At 41.5% G+C, this 20859-nt stretch overlaps 1 protein-coding gene across 4 annotated transcripts in view; it reads right to left on the bottom strand.

The window, feature by feature from the left end:
- The window catches only part of LOC116599261 (beta-galactosidase-1-like protein 3), a 53063-nt gene extending 34345 nt beyond the window's left edge, over positions 1 to 18718 (bottom strand). For all 4 annotated transcript variants that reach the window (XM_032359040.1, XM_032359043.1, XM_032359041.1 and 1 more), the window contains exons 1-9: positions 18534 to 18718; positions 17646 to 17759; positions 17287 to 17502; positions 11289 to 11357; positions 10667 to 10762; positions 9506 to 9614; positions 6091 to 6183; positions 4563 to 4644; positions 3528 to 3592 (exon numbers count right to left, since the gene is read on the bottom strand). In XM_032359040.1, coding sequence (XP_032214931.1) covers positions 3528 to 3592; positions 4563 to 4644; positions 6091 to 6183; positions 9506 to 9614; positions 10667 to 10762; positions 11289 to 11357; positions 17287 to 17502; positions 17646 to 17759; positions 18534 to 18556 — 867 coding nt within the window. In that variant the 5' untranslated portion in view covers positions 18557 to 18718. The remainder of the gene's footprint in view (positions 1 to 3527; positions 3593 to 4562; positions 4645 to 6090; positions 6184 to 9505; positions 9615 to 10666; positions 10763 to 11288; positions 11358 to 17286; positions 17503 to 17645; positions 17760 to 18533) is intronic.
- Between the last annotated feature and the right edge of the window lie 2141 nt (positions 18719 to 20859).

The raw sequence follows: 20859 nt of genomic DNA, 5'->3' as shown, positions 1-20859 counted from the left end.
CTCTGCCCCTTTGGCCCACTTGTGCTCTGTCTCTCAAATAAATAAATGAAGTCTTTCAAAAAAAGATAAAAAGTAGAAGGATAAAGAAAAATACATCATGCAAACCACTAACCAAAAGAAAGCTGGAATAGGTATATTTATAGTAGACTTCAAAACAAGGAAGATGGTCATTACATAATGAGAAAGGGGTGAATTTTCCAAGAAAATATAACAATTCTAAATGTAAATATAGCTAAAAACAGAGCTTCAAAATACACAAGACAAAAATGGATAGATCTGAAAGGACAAATGAATAAATCCACAGTTATATATAAAGATATCAAAACTCTTCTCTTAATAATTGATACAGTAAGTAAACAGAAAACCAGTAAGAATAGAGATTACCTAAACAGTACCATAAATCAACTTAAGCTAATGGAAATATATAAACAAATGCAAAATACACAACTTTGCAAGTGTACATGGAACATTTACTAAACTGACGATATTATGAGTCATAAAACAAACCTTAACAAATGTAAAAGCATAGAAATCATACAAAGTATATTCTTGGATTTTAACAGTATTAAACTAGAAATCAATAACAGAATATAATACCTGGAAAATCTCCAAGGATTCAAAAATTAAGCAACATACTACTGACACATAAATAAGGATGAAGTCTCAAGGGAAATTTTAAAATGTTTGAGCATTTTTGAAAATGAAAATACAACATATCAAACAGTGCATTCAGGGAAATTTGTAGCCATAAATGCTCATATTAGAAAAGAAAAAATTCTCAAGTAAGTAATCTCAGCTTCCACCAAACAAACAAAAAAACAATCTAGAAAAAGTAGATCTGATTCAGTCCAAAGGAAGCAAAATAGAAAAAGGTCAAAGAGCAGAGAAGAAATCACTGAAATAGAAAACAGGAAGAAAATAAAGCAAATAAATAAATAAATAAATAAGGCCAAAAGCTAGTTCTCTGAAAAGATCAATAAAACTGATAAACTTTTAGTCACAATGACTGAGATAGAAAGAGAGGAGACAGGATGCCTGGGTGGCTCAGCGGGTTGAGCCTCTGCCTTTGGCTCAGGTCATGATCTCAGGATCCTGGGATAGAGCCCCGCATTGAGCTCTCTGCTCCTCAGGGAGCCTGCTTCCCTCTCACTCTCTCTCTGCCTGCCTCTCTGCCTACTTGTGATCTCTCTCTGTCAAATAAATAAAATCTTTAAAAAGAAAAGATAAAAGGAAAGGAGACACAAACATACCAATATCAGGAATGAAAGAAGAGCCACCACCACTGACAACTAAGATTAGAAGGATATCAACAAAATATTACAAACAACTCTGTGCCCATGAAGTCATAAACTTAGATGAAACAGAACAGAATAAATCCTTAAAAGACACAAATTACCAAATTTGCTCAAGAAGAAATAATCTAAATTATGCTACATCTATTAGAGAAATTAAATTTCTAGTTAAAAGTCTTTTTAAAAAGAAAACTTCAGGTTCAGATGGTTTCACTGGTGAATTTTACCAAATATTAAATAAGAAATGCTATGGATTCTATACAACCTCTTACAGAAAATATAAAAGGAGGGAATATTTCCAAACTCACTTTATGAGGCCAGCATTGCCCTGATTCTAAAATAAAGACATCACAAGGAAAGAAAACCAAAGACCAATGCCCCTATGGAGGTGGAAGCAAAACTTCTCAGTAAGACATGCACAAATTGAATTCATTGGAATATAATACATCACAATTGAGGAGGTTTAGTCCCAGGAATACAAGACTGGATCAATTTTCAAGACCCATGTTTAGCCGTATTAGTGTACGAAAGAAGAAGGACTTTGTTTATGACCTTAGACACAGGATACAAGAACGTGATCCTCTTGGCCATCAAAAGGAATGAAGTACTGATTTATGCTATAGTACAGAGGAACTTCAAAAACATCAAGCTGCATGAAAGAAACCAGATACAAAATACTAGATCATGTAGGATTCCATTTATATAAAATGTCCAGAAAAAAAAACAAATTTATAGAGATGGAAAGCAGATAAGCGTTTGCCTTAGGCTGGAGATGGGAGCAGGGGATTTAGCACAAATGAATGTGAGGAAACTCTTTAGATTGTGGTAGTGGTTGTAAAACTCTACATCTTGGATTGTATACTTACAATAGGTAGATATAATGGTGTATAAATTATATTTCAACAAAGTTGCTTTAAAAAAAGTGACAATCAGAGAAAGACAATTATCATATGGTTTCACTCAAATGTGGAATGTAAGAAACAGTGCAGAGAATCATGAGGGAAGGGAGGGAAAACTGAATGGGAAGAAAACAGAGAGGGAGCAAACCATGAGAGACTCTGGACTCAAGAAAACAAACTTCCTCAGGTTGCAAAAGGTCACGTGGGTGGGGGAACGGGGTAACCAGGAGATGGGCATTAAGGAGGGCACGTGATGAGCACTGTGTGTTACATGCAACTAATGAATCATTGAACACTACATCAAAAACTAATGATGTACTGTATGTTGGCCAACTGAATTTACATAAAATAGTAATGATAATAATAATGTAAAAATTTTTCAATAGTGACAAGAGAAAAAGAACCAACAACAACAAAAAAGAGACTTATTACAGCCATTAAGAACTAGATAGCCATGGATCCAGCCCTGGCAGAGTCCCTTCCATTTATTAGGTCAGATGTGTAGAAATCAGTGAGAAGAGGAAATAAGATTAATTCTTCCTTAATTACAACTTGTGTAGAAGGGTGTAAGGTACTTGAGGAAGCACCTTGGGATGTTCTGGCCAAGTGAGCAGTTCGCCCCATACTTTGCAGTACTGAAGAAGGCCTTCCTGCCTAAGGGAGAAGAACAGTGCGGGCTGAGCCTGGCAACAGGTTTGGATATTAACCTGGGCACAAAGGAGACCCAGGAAAGTGTGTTAAGCAGAGGAAACCATAATCAATTTAGTCTTTAAGAGCTTGATCCAGCTGTTCTGTGAAGAAAAGATATAATCCCCAAAGGCATAGTCTATGATTTTTCCATCTTTGAAACTATCACAAGGGACAACCCACTGAGAGGAAATAGGAGCTACTCAATCCATGGCTGTTAGTGAATTCACGTACATCCGTTATTCACTCCCATAGTTTTCAGTCTGGCTAAAATAGGCTGACTCCAAGAAAACTAGGTATGAGTCCTCTCTCAGCAATGTATATAGCCCATTTCTGAACTCTGTCCTTGCAGGGGAAAAAGAACATCATCTCCCTTTGATTTACCCCACATAATTCCCTCACCTTCGCTCTAGTCATCTCCATGAGTTGCTTCACTAACAATGGTGATAGAAGCAGAACTTGCTCTTCATTCCCCGTGACAAAAGGCATGAATTCCCCAAATTGCTTTGAACCCAGCTGAGGCTCTGGGGGTTGCAGGGAAGTAGGGGTTTCCTTTCCAGGCCTGTTCTTATTGAATACCAGCTGCACAGGCTAAGGAGGTTTGGGCAGGCAAAGGAGGAAAGACTCTTCATCTCTAAGACATCCTTACCTGCAGGTGGGAAAGCTGCTCAAAAGCACTCTTCTCAAATTTGTCCATATTGATGGTGGCCAGAACTATAGAGAGAAGAGACAGGTGCTGCATGAGGTACGGTGCCAGTGCCAGCAGGGGAAGGTTGCAGGCCCACACCCTGCACACAGAAGGAAGATGTGCTAAGTTGGAAGGATAATGGGACTCTACTCATAGTCCATTTTGCAAAGTACAAACTGCTGCCATCTATGTCCTCACATCACTGGACACTTGTAAGGACAATGCAAGATAAGAAGGGCAGTTAAAATTAATCACATTTTGTGTAGAGAAGTAGAATAGGCCAAGATCATACAACCTGATTAGACCTAGGAACAGAATACAAGTTTCCTGATCCAAATTCAGCATACTTCTCACCATACCATCATAATGAGGGGGAAGAGCCACCAAAGAGAAAGGGAAAACAGCCAAATATGGAAGTAACAGGTCTGAAATAAGGACTGCCTAACAGATATGCCCCTGGATTCAAATGACTGCTGATAATACCTTGGTCGTTTTCCTCACTATTGTTACCTTATGATTCTGGTCTGAACTGTTCTATTACCTCACTCTCTAGGATGAACTCCACTCAGAGTCCACAGTGACCTCCAGCTATAAGATCCCAGGACTAGAACTTGGCCTATGCCAGCTTCCTGACACATGTGTTATCTTCTGATTCTCCATGTAGCTCTCCATTGGAAGAGTTTTCTCTTAGAAGACCTAGATTCTAAGCCATGCCCAGCACCAATCCAGATTCTTGGCCCATGGAAAGATTATGAAAAGGGTACTGAGGCCATAAGATCTTGATTACAGCTCTGTTTAAAGACAACATGAATGAGGGAAAGAGATACGGTTTTTGTGAGCTCTTCACTTGGACCTTGAGTCCTCTTCGGTATCAAGTTTCTGGAGTTCTCTTCAATGTACATGGGAAAAAGAGACATCCAAGATATACCTGGTTCAAGATTCAAGCTGGCTGGTGAAGAGCTTCAGTTCTTCCTTAAAATAAGTCTAAATTTGTACCTCCTTTTATGCGGCCTTTTAGCAGATTTTCTGCTTCATCCGAGGTCATGAGCAGTTCCACAATCCCTCTTTTCAGCAGGGCCTGTGGAGAAAACTGGACAAAATGAACCTACTTCCCTTACTCCCATAAGAAGAAGGAAACATAAGGAAGTTAGGGAAAAAAATATAGCTTGGGCTCATTTGGGCAATGTGTGAGCTAGAGAGAAAGGTTTGAATTTTGAGTCTGACCATCTGCAATTCAGTAAATTATGGGAACCTTGGTCTCTGTCCCAGCCTATGTTGTTCCCAAGGATGACCACAAAGGTAGCTGAGTTACGGGCTCTGCCAGCCATGGACATAGCCTCAAGAGAACAAACACAAGGTTAACGTTTATGAGGAAGCACTTGAGGGAGGCTCTAAATCCAAGAGAGAGAGAGAAATGAAGCATTTTGTGCATGAAGGGAAGAGGCCAAGGCTGTGGGGACCACAGATAAACTTTATAAAACTTGCATCCTAACTGGATACTCAAAGGAAGCAAGGAAGTCTGTCATGGCTTCAGGGAATAGGGGGAATCTAATTTGCAAATTGTATTTACTAAGGGCTGAGGAGCAGACAGATGGCCAGAGGGCAGAAGGACCCTATCTGTGCATTTTACATGTTCACTGAGCCATGTCTAGGCCTGACAAGGAAGTCAAGTAGTAAATCTGGAAATCAAGAAAACACAATGCTAACAGAATGAGATTGATTTGATGGGGGTCTAACATGATGCCCCTGAGAAAAGTTAGAAGGGGGAATCCTTCTAACTTGTCCAGCCCTAGAGGCCATAGCTGTATGGCAGGAGCCAGGATGTCCAGGGAGCCCGGCCCTGCCCTCCTTCCCCTTTTGTCACCTACTCACTCTTCCTTGCCCAGCTGGCAGCGCCTCCCCACTCTTCCCCACTGCTTTCCAGGTCAGCCCACCCAAGGGTCTCTGTGCGGACACAACTAACATGCAACCCCACATTCTGCTCAGCAACCTAAGGAGGAGGTCCAGGTTACAATCGAAACTCATCAGCTTCTTCACTGTGGGAAATCAGGGACAGGAAGGGGTCTGACCCATCAGAAAGGCAACCAGGCAAGACTCCAGTCATTTCCCGGCCTGAGACATTCCCCCCATGGAGGAACAAAGACAATAGAAGAAAGAATGTTAACCCTACAGGTCCGAAAGCTGCAGGATGAGAGCTGTCGTCATTAAATTCATGAAGCATTATTTGTTATGGATGTAAATTTACCAGCCCCCAGATTTAAGGAGAATTATGGGTCACAGAGATAAGAACAGAAAGGAATAATCTCTCCACATCATGTTTTATCTCCTAAGAAAGTTATCTGAGTACATCCTGACAACATTGCCAACTCACGGAGACTCTGAACTTGATTTCACATATTCTCATCATCCATAGCACCTACCACAGGGTCACCTATGCAGCAGGGCCTCAAAAATGCATGCCTATAAAGGGGACAGAGTGAGGAAGGAAGGATGCAAATATGAGAACAAACCAAGTGTCTCTTACCTTTCGAACATAAAGCATGTAATCTTTATCCTTGGCAAATGAACCATATTCATTCTCCACCTGCACTGCAATGATGGGACCTCCCTTATGGTACTGAGAGACAAGGAGATCAAGGGGGAATGTGAAGTGACTGGTGGAAAAAGCCTGCAGTCTCCGAGTTTCCTGCTAAGATCACACACCTCGTGGGTGAGCTTTGATCCCAGTAGTTACCTCGTGTTCCTTTGGTGCTCCCTCTCCACCCCCGGGTCCTGGAGTCAGTCACCTCCAGGCACTCATCTATGCACAGAGGCCTGACTTCCCTAGTCTTTGGAGATAAGCAACTCCCACAGTTTTCCCTCTATTTCTCCTACTAATTATCTGCTTAAATATGAATCTCAAACCTACAAACTCCTCTGCTCGCATGCCTACCCTTTCACTTTCCCCAACAAATCAAAGAAGGAACACCCTTCGTCCCCCTGCCTTAGGATAATGCCACCACTTGTGAGCGGAGTCCCCCTGCCTCCTACTGCCTGCTCTCTGCCCTGTTCCCTCTACCTTCCACCTTCAACCTTTCCTTTCAAACCAACTGACCTCCAGTATCATGGAAACTTATTTGGAACCCTCATAGCAGAGAGGGAGAGCTCATGCACCCCAGGACCGTTTCTCCACCCACAGTTCTCTTGCTCTTTCCGTTTTTTTTAATATCTTTGACAGAGATCACAAGTAGGCAGAGAGGCAGGCAGAGAGAGTCTTGCTCTCTCCTTCTTAAGAGCCCTGTGTCTTCAAAGAGTTACCAGTAGTCTACACTCACTTTTCTCTGCATTCATGCTTTGTTCTGTTTGGTTTGGTTTGTTGCTTTGCTTTCTCCCTTTGACTCCGCCCCCCAAACCACCATGTTAATTCTTCCCATGCTATTGTGCCCCCTGTCATCAACAGTAACCTAGCTGAAATTATACTGAAATTGTAAGTTTTTAATGTTTAACTTAATCTTTCAACGTCCTTCCACACTCAACTGCAGAAAGAAGTGTCTCCATACTGAAGGCAGGGGGAGCTCTTGACAGCCTGACCACTTCATCCCCAACCCCTCATCCGCCCTATTGCCTACAGGGTAACCGCCAATTGCAGAGTGAGGTATTCCCTTTTGGGCAATGGGACAGGAGAGAATGAGGGTGTGTGGTGGGATTTCCTCTACAGCCTCACCTTTTCCCACTTTCCTACCTCACTTTCTATGCCCCACACCAGCTGAACTTCTTCCAGGTCTTCAAACTCCTCATTCCATTCCTTGCTCTCTGGTCTTTACCCATGCTGGAGACCCCTGACCATTGCTAATGCCTGCCCATGCCTCAGGTCACTGTTTAAGTTACTTTTTCTGGAAAGTCATCCCTGAACCTCCCTTCCTCTCCTGTTTCTACCCTATGAGGGGTGCCCTGCACTTCTCCTACTGCAGCAATTTCTCCTCATATTGGAAGTGACCATTTGCTTCCATGGGGCAGGAACCATGTCTGTCCTTCTCATCACTGGAAGCTTAGTTCCTACACAGCACCTGGCACATCGCAGCTGCTTATAATTCCTTGCTGAGTGAACAAAAGTATTCCACACTGATGAATTAAGAAAAATTGTTTGTATTATTGAACCATACCTTCTCCCCAACCTGAAGGGTGAGAGTCCTAAAAACTGCATCATAAATTCACAGATGACCTTATAAAACAGTGTTAGAAGAATAAAAGTCCCGAGTGAAATAGGAAAGATACTCTAAAAATTATTTAAATATAATACTTAAAACAATGAAGACAACCAGATAGAAAACCTTAAGATACTAACAATTTAGTAATAATAAGTCCTATAAATTTCATTTGCACTTGAAATTTCTTGCTTCTTAAAAATTTCCTAGGATCTCCTACCTCATGATTCCAGCGGGGAATCTGTAAATTCGCTTTGCTTGCTGCATCTGTACTGATGGTATGTGGCATTTGTACTTGTGCCTAAACTTCCAGGCAAACATTCAAAATCTTTCTAGTTTTAAGGCTTAGAGATTTTTGCCCCTGCATCTTATACCACCTATATGGCAGAAATGCAGCCAGAAACATAGGGTTTTCAGCCCTTCTAGTGAAAAACTTACTTCAACTCCGCCTAAGAGACTCAGAGTTTAATCCTAATGATGATGTCTTCTTCCCCACAGCACTGCTCATCTCTCCTAAAGCTGTATGGCAGAGACATTTTTCCTAATCTGTCTTTCCCTTTATTTTCATTCCTAATCTGCAGTTTCTTTTCTCTAAAATTATTCTAAGAGTAATTCATAATTCACAATTGAGAATTAGTTACAAAGAGTTAGATCTGCATCATATTTCCCCCCAACAAAAAAGAGTCTAAGATAATAAGCTATTGGTCTACTACCTAATAACTGGTTTTTATCCTTGCTCAAGTTTTATCAAGATATATGCTCTCAAAACAAAATTTATTTTTATTTAAATAACAACCATTGTCTTCTCTTGTTTGGAAGAGAGTTGTATTTTAAAAATCAATAATTGTTGCCTTGTAGACTGCAGGATATAATTTTTTTTTTAAATCCCAGACTGGTCTGCATGCTATGGTTACCTTGCATAGATCTGGAGACTCCATGAAGAAAGGAAAATGCATGGTGTCTGTGCTCTGTGTATTTATGAAACGAAAACAAACTGAAATGTAAGCAAGAGTAAAATACTCATACAGGTACAAAAGGACATATGAACCAAGTTATGCATTACAGCATAAACTTGAAAAATCAAATTTCCATGATAAGGTACTAGTTAAATAAATTATGATATATTCAAATTGTGGGGTACTATGCAGATATTAAAAAGAAAGGGTTTCAAAAATATATTTTTAATTAAAAAAGTCCAGTGGGAATTGTGTATTTTTTTATGCAAAAGTATGCATAAATGCACATATATAAGTATAAGGGTATGTATAAATAATTTGCTTCTATACGTGTACAGAATCTCTGGAAAGACACAAAAAAATCTGGCAAAATTGATTATCTTCTGAAAAGACAATTGAATGGCTTTGGCTCAAGGTAAGAGGGAAGAATTATTTCACCAAAAACTCTTTTATACTCTTGAGTTTTATCGCCAAGGGCCTGTATTAACTATTTAAAACAACAAAGATAATTTAAGAGTAAAAATAAGCAGTATGAAGATCAGTGAGCTTAATGAATATCAATTACATTCAGAACAATGACAACCACAAATGAACACCCTTTGTCAGTCCCTTGTATGATGTGTGACTTTCTAGAAACCTTGGAGTAAAGGGTGTACTTAAGACGAGGGTCTAGAATTGATAATTGCAAGAATGTCGGCTTCAGTTCTCATAGAGACTGGACATGGTCTATTCTGTGAACATGCCAGAAAAACAATTTTCCTAAAGCAAAGATAGGAAAGGAACAGAAAATTTGCTTTACCTGGAGAGGAACAACTCTGGAAATCAGGTGGTCAAAATACTTATCAACTGCTCCAACAAAGCCCTTGTAGGTTGTTCTCAATATCATATTGGGATCTTGCAGCAGCCAGCTGGGGGCAAAAGGAGACAAGCTCAGTGTCTGAGGTGGGAAGGTAGAGGTGAGGGTAAGTGGAGTGGGGCTTTGGCAGTTTTACAAGCCACTATCAAAACTTGTACTCCCACATCTTAACAAGAGGTAGTTTAACCTTTCATTGAATACTCTCCTCTATTCTTCTTCCATTCATTAAAAACATTTTTCTTGAGCACAGTGTATACACCTTAGGCAGAGGGTTGCATTTCCTCTAAGAGCTAAGACATCCAGCACAGAGCAGGAGCACATAAACCAGGAAGCACACCTCCAGATCATCTGTAAAGTACTGGACAGGGTTCCAGCTAACCACGAATTGCTACTTCTCTGAAGTACCCTCTTCCTTCAAGGTCATGCATTTTCTGCTCCTGAGCTGGGATGGGAGAAGGTGCTCATCTTGGAGGAAAACAATGCTTTTACCTGACAAAGGGAAGTAAAAGCTCACCTGGAGCAGAGCCATGGACTAAACGGCCAGTCCTGTCAGCTTGTGACAGTAACAGAAGAGCATTCTTGAATTCTCACCCTGAACCTTAGTTGTTTGCATTGACGGCAATCATCGCAGATGAGAGAACAGGCAAAGAAAAATGAGAGGGAAGGCAGGGGATCCGAGGGCTCTTAGTACAGAGAATTTGGTCTTCCATTGATAAAATAAGAGAAAAATCAGTCATTGTCAGAACTAGCCCATTCTTCTCTGTCTAAAGCTTCCCTTCCCCTTCTTCCCATCACAGGACAGAGCTGGGCATAGCTCCCTCCAGTGGGGAAAGAAGGCTATGATCATCCTGATGCTTTTCCCTCTGCACACTTAGTCACACACCCAGGGCACCAGGACGAAGTGTCATCTATAAAATGGGGATGACAAAGGCACATACACCTCACCATATTACTGCAACCATTACCTGAGACGATGTATATAAAGCAACAGTAACAGTGCAAGACACAGAGGATGTGCTCATTCATTATTAGACTGAAGTTTTATGTTTAGTAAAGCCAACAACTTTACTACAACCCCAACTCTGGACTCATATCCCTGCTCACCTGGGCAAACCCCCAAGGTCAATCTCACTGCAGATATAGGGTCCTGGACGCAGAATCACCCATAATCCAGTCTCCGCAGCCATCATCACAAAGGCCCTAGGGAGGTCAGTGTCAGCAACTCTCAAGACACAGAGAGGAGGGTGTGGTGGATAGCTCCACCACCAGCATCCCAAGGTGGTGGAGCTATCCAGTCCCCCCCTCTCCCACCCTGCAGAGGCCCTGGGAGCTGGGTTCTTACCTGCTCCCAGCCCAGGACCTTCTGCATAACCCCACTGGGGACATGAGGATCAAAGGCATTAGACAGGGTATAGGGGAGTCCTAAGAGTGAACCAATGGCCTTGCTACCATAGAGGGGCAAACCCTGTCCCAGTCCAGGTGGCTGGACCACACTGAAAAGCAGGGCAGACACTGGGGATTTGGTACCTCTGGGCTGCAGTGAAGAGGTCTGGGCTCAGAGGAAGCAGACCCAGACCCCTTGGAGTAACAGGTTCATGGACAGCATGTGGGTCCTGAGAACATAGTGCCCAACTAAGATGGCCTCATGGTTCCTAATCAACCCCAAGGAGCCATCTCTCTGCCTCCTCACCCCAGGCCATGCCATAGAAGCAGCAACAGCACTTACTCCAGGTCCAGGTTTCCAGAGAAGTCAAATTTGCCTCTTTCTGGCTCATGGAGGTTCCATGGTACATAGCTGTAATAGGGAAGGGGGAAGTACAATAAACATCTTCTGATTTCTTTCCTCTAAATTTGTAGGTCATCCCCAAATCCATGCCAACACCTGGGATAGTTCTATTTTGGAATAAGTAAGAGTTTCAATGGCAATTAAATCTGTATTATATGAACAATGATAATTGTCAATAGTTCCTTTCTTTATTACCCAGACTTGGCCCAAGCTACCAATAATCCTATGATTCTACATTCCTTGAATTTATATATAAATTATCCCACTCACCACCCCATTCTATGTAATACCCATTAAACATATAATGAAAAGGATAAAACCCTCAAATGCCCAAGAAATGTTTGCTAAGAATTAATCAAAATAGGAATGGAGGAGGAATTCCTATGAGGATAAAGGAGATGTAGTAAAGAAAATTGCCAGCTTTAGATTTAGCAAGAAGGAAGCTGCCAGGTACCTCCCCCCTTAGGGCTGAAACTGTAGGGAAAAGAATATGTGTAAAATTTTTATTAGGTGCTATTTTTAATAGGTGACTGTCTTTTTTGTGTGTGTCACCAACAAAGTTCTTGAGCGTTGTGCCTCTAACTTCATATTTCTCATCAGCTCTGTAGTTCTTCTTACACAATTTTGTACAATGTAAACTTTTAAAATCCATATGTTGCATTGTGGTAAAACTGACTGTATTTAATATCTTTCCTTGTGAGGAGGAATGAAGAGTTGGTTTGCTAGAGACTTAAATATGCATGATAAAGTTGATAGCTGTTCACTAAGAGAACAAAAGGGGAAAAATTTGCTAAATGATGCTTATAAATAACTTACTTTTTAAAGGATACTGCTGGAAAAAGTTGAAAACAAAAAGATGGAAAATTATATAGATGAGGCAGAATTATTCTAACAATCTTAAATAACAAGCAAACTGAATTTTAAGGCAAAAAAAAAATCCCTCACAAATAGATGTTGAAAGGCATCAAATTATAAGAAAGGAAATGATCCATCAAGAAAATATGGTAATCATTACCACATGCTCTCTATAACCATAGTTTCAAGTAAAGGAGGAATTTACTAAACCAGAGAAGAAAGGGATAAATCCACAGTCATAGTGGAAAGATTTAAAATACTTCCTCGAGAAACAAGGAAAATAACAGCAAAAACTAGAACACAAATGAAAGGCTGGGGATCTAAGAACTACACCGAGAACTCAGTACCCAAAGGTGGAGCACATACATTCTTAAAAACACATGCAGCAGTCATAAAATACAAGATAAATCTCAACAAATCTCAAAAACTTACATCACGTAGTCCATGATCCCAAGACAAAGGCAACTACATTAGAAAACTATGCTTTAAAAGCATAAAAAGTAAAATAAATAAATAAAACAGAAAGCATATTCCCAAATAGCTGAAATGTTTGAAACCAAATGACATTCAAAGTATTACACAGCAAAATTTATGGGATATGTAACCAAAGTAACAATTAGAGGTACACCCATATCCCTGAATAAATATATTAGAAAATGCAAAATCCTGGAAAGAAAATGAGCTAAATATTCAACTCAGAAGACAAAGAGTAAAGAAGCAAGTGGAGTGGGAAGTGGCAAAGGGGAGGTAGAGCAGAAAGTAGGGGAAGAGAAGAGGAAAGTACTAAATCAAATAAGGTAGAAGAAAGGAAATTATACATAACTCAGAAATTATAAACTAGACAACAAAAAGATACAGAGCATATTAATAAAGCCAAGCTAGTTCTTTGAAAAGAATAGACAAGAAAAAAAAAAAAGTCCCAAATACACAATATGATGTACAACTACCAAGAAAGGAGAATTTTTAAAAGTCCTAGTGAATCCAAAAGAAGAAAGAAAAGGAAAAAAGATCTACAGGATAAAAATAGTGTATACTCTAGCAGAAAAAGCAGTAGCCTTTCAGTAAAGTTGAATCTTCCCTCACAACCACAAAAGATATTAGTCACAGAGGTTTTACAGGTGAAATTTAAGAAACATTCAGGATGAAGAGAATTCTTTTTCAAGATAGTTTGAGAGAAGAGAAAAAACATATAGTCACTTGAAGAGTTTATTACGACTCATATCAAAACTGAACAAGATACTAAGAGAAATACAATTTTAAATCAATTTCAATTATAATCATAAACATATATATCTGAAATAAAACACTAATAAATGAAGTCTAGCAATGTGTGTGTGTGTGTGTATGTGTGTGTGTGCGCACGCGCGCGCGCATTCACATGTGCATGTCTCATAATCAAACAGAATTTATCCAGAGCTGTGGATTGGTTGAATATCAGAAAAATTGTTCATATAATTTACTACTTTAATAGAGTGAAGAAAAACTATATAATTTTTCAATAGATGTATAAAAGCCTCTCAGTAAAACTCAACAGTTATTTATTATTAAGTTCTTTATATATTAAATGAGCCAATTATCAATTTACGGCTTCCCAGCTTCAAATGTATCCTTTATATCAGCTCTGCAGGAGTGGATGGGGACAGCCCTAGAAGCATTTTGTCCTTTGTAGTGAGTACCGTGCTTAGCCTTGCCACAAGAGAGTAGTGGAGAGACATGCAGGAGGAAAGGGGCTTCACTTCGGATTCCAATGCAGGTTTTGCATTTCTGGGGTCCTGCTAGGTCTGGTCTGTGGTATAAGTGGGTGAGGACATCTGGTGGTTCTTTGTTTTTTTAAATAATGAAAGCATTGTAAGTATAATCCGTAACAACCAATGTAGTATTACCCCAGAAAGGCAAGGGAACTCAACTATTTTTTGAATTAACATAATTAATATAGTTACAGATGTTAAACATTACATTAAATGCCCCATAGAGTTTTGCTAACATTTTTCTGCTCCTTCCCCTTCTATATTGTAAGTTTAAGCTGCTCAGAGCTGTCTTTACTTTTTCCTGATGTTATTAATAAAATCCCACAGCTTGACCATGAAGACAACATACCCTTCTGACTGCTGGTGACAAACATCTCATCAAGAAACAGAAAAATTAGTTCTGCTTCATAAAATGATAAAATGCCCTGCAGAGAGGACTTAAGTTTACAAGACTTCAAAAACGGGGTTGCAAAATGCTCTGAATGTCATCTTCAATCTCTAAGTGAAGTCCACAATTATGAAAGGCAGTTGAGCTGCTTAGCAGCTCAAACCAGGTGCCTGACTGAATTTAAAGCACAGCTCTGCTAATACTACATAGACCCACCTGAGTTTTCTCACCTACAAAAGACAGTGATCACACTACTCTCCACATACTATTGATATAGTGACAATGTGAATTAATATTTTCCAAGGTTTAGAACATGCCTGGCTAAGTGTAAGTACTAGAGACATGTTAACTGAATAACTAAAACTGGTTGTCTTACCTTACAGTGTAGATGTATGTAGACTGGGATCTCCGTGTCCTGTCAATGGCAGCATTGTTATACTAAGGGTGGGCTCCCCTGCCTTTTCTCCAGCTCCAAAAACACATTCCCATGAAATTAACCTCACATCATTTCATGTGCACCTGTTACAGTGCTGCCTTCCATGGAATAGTTTCTTTAGGCTTACCCTATAACCCATTTTTATTGACTCCCAATTTTTTTTTAGTTTCAGGACTTTTTTAGAAATTGATTTGTTACAAAGGAATCTCCACTGTTCCTAATTCAAACGTGATTTTTGCTTCCAGCTGGTCATCTGTGCACGTACGTGACCTTGGCAGCACCCTCACTCACAACTTCATGGTCATACACTGAGAAGATGGTGGATGAAATGAGCAAGCTAGTTAAGCCCTCTATGCTTCTTTTTTTTTTTTTATAAACATATATTTTTATCCCCAGGGGTACAGGTCTGTGAATCGCCAGGTTTACACACTTCATAGCACTCACGAAAGCACATACCCTCCCCAATGTCCATAACTCCACCCCCCTTCTCCCAACCCCCCTCCCCACAGCAACCCTCAGTTTGTTTTGTGAGATTAAGAGTCACTTAAGGTTTGTCTCCCTCCCAATCCCATCTTGTTTCATTGATTCTTCTCCTACCCACTTAAGCCCCCATGTTGCATCACCACTTCCTCATATCAGGGAGATCATAGGATAGTTGTCTTTCTCTGCTTGACTTATTTCGCTAAGCATGATATGCTCTAGTTCCTTCCATGTTGTCGCAAATGGCAAGATTTCATTTCTTTTGATGGCTGCATAGTATTCCATTGTGTATATATACCACATCTTCTTTATCCATTCATCTGTTGACGGACATCTAGGTTCTTTCCATAGTTTGGCTGTTGTGGACATTGCTGCTATAAACATTCGGGTGCACGTGCCCCTTTGGATGACTACGTTTGTATCTTTAGGGTAAATACCCAGTAGTGCAATTGCTGGGTCATAGGGCAGTTCTATTTTCAACATTTTGAGGGAAGCCCTCTATGCTTCTGTTACTTTCCCCCTGCATAGTGAGAATTACACTAGCCATCTCACAGGACAGCTAGTTGTAAAGATTAAGTGATTCTGTGATGCCCAGCCATCAGTAGACCCTAAATACACATTACCTTTGTCAGGATACACCTAATCATGTTAAAGATCATGCTAAATTTATCATGTTAAATGCATATTTAATCATGTTACATTTATATTTAAGTTCTTACGATTTACTATAATAGGTTTGCATTTCTTTTTTTGCCATCATAATTGAGTGCATATACGTCCATGCATTGGGATAGGCATTTTTCACATAACAAGGCAAAGGTTTTATCTCATTTAATCAATACAAACTTATGAAGCAATTTTTATTTTGCCACATTTATAGATGAGGACACCAGGGCCCTGGGATGTGATGTTTGGAGGCAGAGCTGGGACCCAAGACAGGTCTGTATGAGTCTGCAACCCTATGTTCTTAATCATTAAGCTACAGTATTCATTCCCTTAATGCCATTAAATTTAACTTCAGTGATACTGGTATTTCCTTTGATGTGTTCATTTTTTTGACACTACTATTCCTTTTCAAGCTCACCTCCATATACACAAATAATTGTTTTTAAAACACCATGTACTGGGGCGCCTGGGTGTCATAGTTAAGTGTCTGCCTTTGGCTCAGGTCATGATTCAGTGTCCTGGGATTAGATGGAGCCCCATGTTAGGCTCCCTGCTCAGCAGGGAGTCTGCTTCTCCCTCTCCCCCCCCCACTTGTGCGCGCTGGCGCTCTCTCTCTCTCTCTCTCTCTTAAATAAATAAAATCGTTTAAAAAACACACCTATATGGGCACCTGGGTGGCTCAGTGGGTTAAAGTCTCTGCCTTCAACTCAGGTCAGGATCTCAGGGTCCCGGATCAAGCCCCGCCTCAGGCTCTCTGCTCAGCAGGGAGCCTGCTTCCCCTTCTCTCTCTGCCTGCCTCTCTGCCTACTTGTGATCTCTCTGTCAAATAAATAAAATCTTAAACACACACACACACACACACACACACACACACACACCTTATGGGGGTGCCTGGGGGCTCCGTCATTAAGCATCTCCCTTTGGCTCAGGTCATGATCCCAGTGTCCTGGGATCTAGCCCCACATCCCGCTCCCTGCTGGGCAGGAAGCCTGCTTCTCCCTCTCCCACTCCCCCTGCTTCTGTTCCCTCTCTTGCTGTGTCTCTCTGTCAAATTAATAAAATCTTTAAAACACATGGGTGCGGGCGCATGCACACACTCGCCTTATGTATTTAAACTGAGAGCTCCTAAGGGACCCAATGACCCGCTCATTAGAGAGATTACTACAGCAATCCCTTAGGGCTTCTGTAACCCCTCTCCAAGGCTGTGACCACAGCCAACTAAGTGTGAGGTGTGACCCTTAAGTTTATCAGGCACATGCTAGAAAAGATTAGGGATCCCAAATCCAGAGGTCCTGCACCTCGGTGCAGGGGTTAGGAGTCCCTGTAGGTAGCAAGTTCACAGAGGAGTAGAGAGCCAGCACTCACGTGGTAAGGGTGTTGAAGCCACAGGCCTTCAGCTTCAGCAAGCGGTCCCTCCAATACTCCCTGGGTACCCGGAAATAGTGGATGGAGCCCCCAAAAATCAGGAACTTGTGACCGCCCAGGGTGAAGTATGGCTTCCTTCCGACTCTGCTCACAGTCTCAAGTCCCACAGATCGGTCCTTCAGCGTGAGGGGGGTCAGGTGAGACCAATTAAACGTGCTGAGAGAGAGAGAGAGGACAGGCCGCCATAGACTTAGTGGAAAAGAAGTTCTGGCGGCAGGACAAGCTCTAAGCATCCCGCTGCTATTATCTTCTCCAAGAAAGGAGAACCCTCCCCTTCCCCCACTCAGGCAAACACCTACCCGGCTGGGTGTAGCTGTGCATTTGCATATTTATCTTTCACTCGGGGAGCAAAACTTGCTAAGATAAGTGGCAGGAAAAAGATGCACAGGATTCTTTTCCAGGAGAGACACCGGCTGAAAGGAGAAAGAAAAAGCAATGAGCAGTGGGGGGAAGGCACTAGACTCGTCAAGCTGTAAGGATTAAAATGCGACTTCAGCATTATAAGAGGCTGACATCTAGGTAGGTCCTCCAGGCTAGCCTAACGCGCTGAGAGCCTGTGGCTTTACCTGGATCCACGGAGGTCCCCTGTACCACAGTCCCCTGTGGCAGCCGCACAGCCCACCTCAGTCCCGACAGAAAACTGAGGATAGACTCAGCCCTAGAAGCCCCCAGCCAGGAACGGAACAGGACAGGCGTGGGAGCTGGGGAAAGGGGGTCCTGGGGCAAGGTGGAGGAAGGGATAAGGGGTTCAATGAGAGGGGGAGCACTCCATCCTCCAGGTTCAGAAAGGCTGCAGTGTCCGATCCCTGAAGCATTTTGTCAGCGTCTACACGCTGATCTTCTTCTCTTGGGGATAATGGACAGACTCTCCGCAGAGCTCGGGTGCATCTAAGGTGTGGGCAGAAGAGCTGGAGGAGCGAAAGCTCGAAAGGCGAGTAGATAAGGAGCGGCTCCCGCAGATAGGAGGACCTAGGGGCAGTCCCAGTCCAAAGGGGCCCTTGCTCCACGTAATGGCCCCGGGGCCCAACCAATAAACTTCTGTAGATGACCGGGTGGCTAAGAGAACAGGGAGAGAGGTCTAGCAGGCCCTCTGCCGGGAGGTTACCCAGCAGCCGCGCTAGGCGCGAGGGTCGCGGGGAGCCTGAACAGCAGGCTCGCTGCCGGCTGCGCTGTGGGGGCAAGGTCACCTGAAGCGCGGAGGGGGGCCCATCACGCGCCGCCCGCGCTGCTCCCGCCGCCTCTCCGCAGACCCAGACGCTGAACACCGGAGTGGGGGAACCTGCCAAATAGTGAGTGCCAAGGAGGTCTCGGGCTCTGCGGGGGCAGGAAAGGCAGAGCACCGCACCGGACCCAGCGTGTCGGAACTGCCTGGGTGCGCAGATGACTTTCAACTGGGGCGAGTAATATGGGAGGGTCTTGAGCTATTGGTCATGACCTTGGTGTTCCTATACTGTTGTGTCACTAGCCAGCTGGGAGGGAAAAGCTGCGATAAGTGGGAGTGAAAAAAGGCAACTTGGCCTAAGCGTGTTCCGCAGGTCGGCAACTGTGCTGAGTGCCCCTCTGGCTGCAGACAGCGCGTTCAAACCAATGGACGGAGTGTTTTGAATGGGTAAATGGGTAAATGCCAAAATAAAGGTTTCACAGGGCGTAACAGAGGTGCAGATGAGGGACACAGGCTACCCTGGAGGAGTATAGTTTAACCAAACCGAGTCTGCAAATTAAGAGAATTACCAGAGCAAAGAATGGAGTGCTGTTCCTATCAGTGAAACAGTTTGAAAGTATTCACATAGGATACACAAGAAGTACAGTTTGGAATTCTTTGGTTACAAACTAGCAAGAGATGGGGCTGGAGAGATCAGATCAGGAAAAGGCAGGCCAGGGAGGGGTGTGAAGGCAATGAACTGCTTTAGTTCAGCCTCTTTCCAGAGATTTCAAGCAGAAACTAAGTTAATAATTTTCTGGAGATGAGGAGCCTGTAAGGTGTAGGCTAAATGGGAGACAGACAAGTCATCCCAATAGACCTGGTGATCCCAGGATAAGGGCTGGAATTGTTCTCATGGTGTTTAATATTAAGCAAGAGGACAGAGTTGATTTAAGAAAACTTGGGGAGGTAAAACTGGTAGCTTTTGATAAGTGATTGGATGAGGCAGGCGATACAGAGAGAGGAGTCTGGGATGACACTGTTTCAGCCTAAGTGACTGGGGTAGATGGTGGTGACATTTATTGAGATGAGAAACACAGAAAGTGACAGAGGTTTGAATAGACAGAACATTGCTGAACCCATCTTGGAATGTGCTGGGTTTGAAGTCCCTGTAATGAAGAGAAGTCTCCTTGCTTTTTCTCTCCCATTTGAGTGAAGAAAGCCTGTGGCATCAGGTTGAAATTAGGACTATAGTTTTCAGAAAATATGATGAGTTTTCTTCTCTTGTCTCATTCATTACAGGTATATATATATATATATATAGTAGATTATCCATCTCTTTTCTCATTCTTAGGTTGGAAGCAATGGACTTTTGGGTCTTTATACATGTTACACAGAAGCATATTTTTCTTCTTTGAATATACCGTTTTATAAATTTGGTTTTAACAGCTACAAACCTTTATTCTTCTTTGCCAAGATTTTAAAAACTATTCTAGGGCTGGTGCCTTTCCATATAAAATGTAGGATAAGCTTGTCTCTTTCTACAGAAAGCCATGCTAAAATTTGGATAGGAATTGCAATCGACCTACAGATCCAATTGTGGAGACTTGACATCTTTACAATGTTGACTCTTCAAATCCATGAACATGCTATGTGTTTTTATTTCTTTTGGTCTTCTTCCACTTTTTTAAATCAGAATTTTGTGATTTTTTTTTCACACAGATCCTACGCATATTTATACCTCAGTGTTGCAATTTCCTTTGTGTGATTTTGAATGTTATTATATTTTTAAGTTTGGTTTCAGTATGTTCAGTCTTAGCATCTGGAAATGCCATTAGGTTTCTTGTATTGATGTTGGATTCTGTGACCATAGTAAACTCACTGATTAATTCTAGGCAGTTGTTTTAGGAATTAAAAATCCAATTCCTTGGGATCTTCTACAGAGGCAATCATGTCATCTACAAATACAGTTTTATTTCTTTCTGTTATCTAATTGTGGCAGCTAGAATTTCTGGTACTATGTTGAGTAAGAGTGGTAAGAGCTCAATCCTTACTTTGTTCCTAGACTTAGATAAAAAAAAAAAAGTTCAGTCTTTCACCATTAAGTATGATGTTATGTGTGGGGCTACGTATATCTTGTTTATCAAGTTGAAGTAGTTTTCTCTATTCCTAATTTGCTGAGAGTTTTTATTATGAATGGTGTTGAATTTTGTCGAGTACTTGGATCCTGTCTTCATTTTTTACAGCATTACTATCCTAATTTTCTTCCTGAAACATATTTTTTCCAGATACAGAATTTGCAGGTATGTAATATTATGTGATATAATGAGAAATATATATATTTGGTCTTCATTCCCAGTTCCTGCTACACA

This window comes from Mustela erminea, chromosome 9 (assembly GCF_009829155.1).
Source record: "Mustela erminea isolate mMusErm1 chromosome 9, mMusErm1.Pri, whole genome shotgun sequence".
Taxonomy (NCBI): domain Eukaryota; kingdom Metazoa; phylum Chordata; class Mammalia; order Carnivora; family Mustelidae; genus Mustela; species Mustela erminea.
The sequence above is the reverse complement of the archived record's forward strand: the minus strand, read 5'-3'. Positions and strand labels throughout refer to the sequence as shown.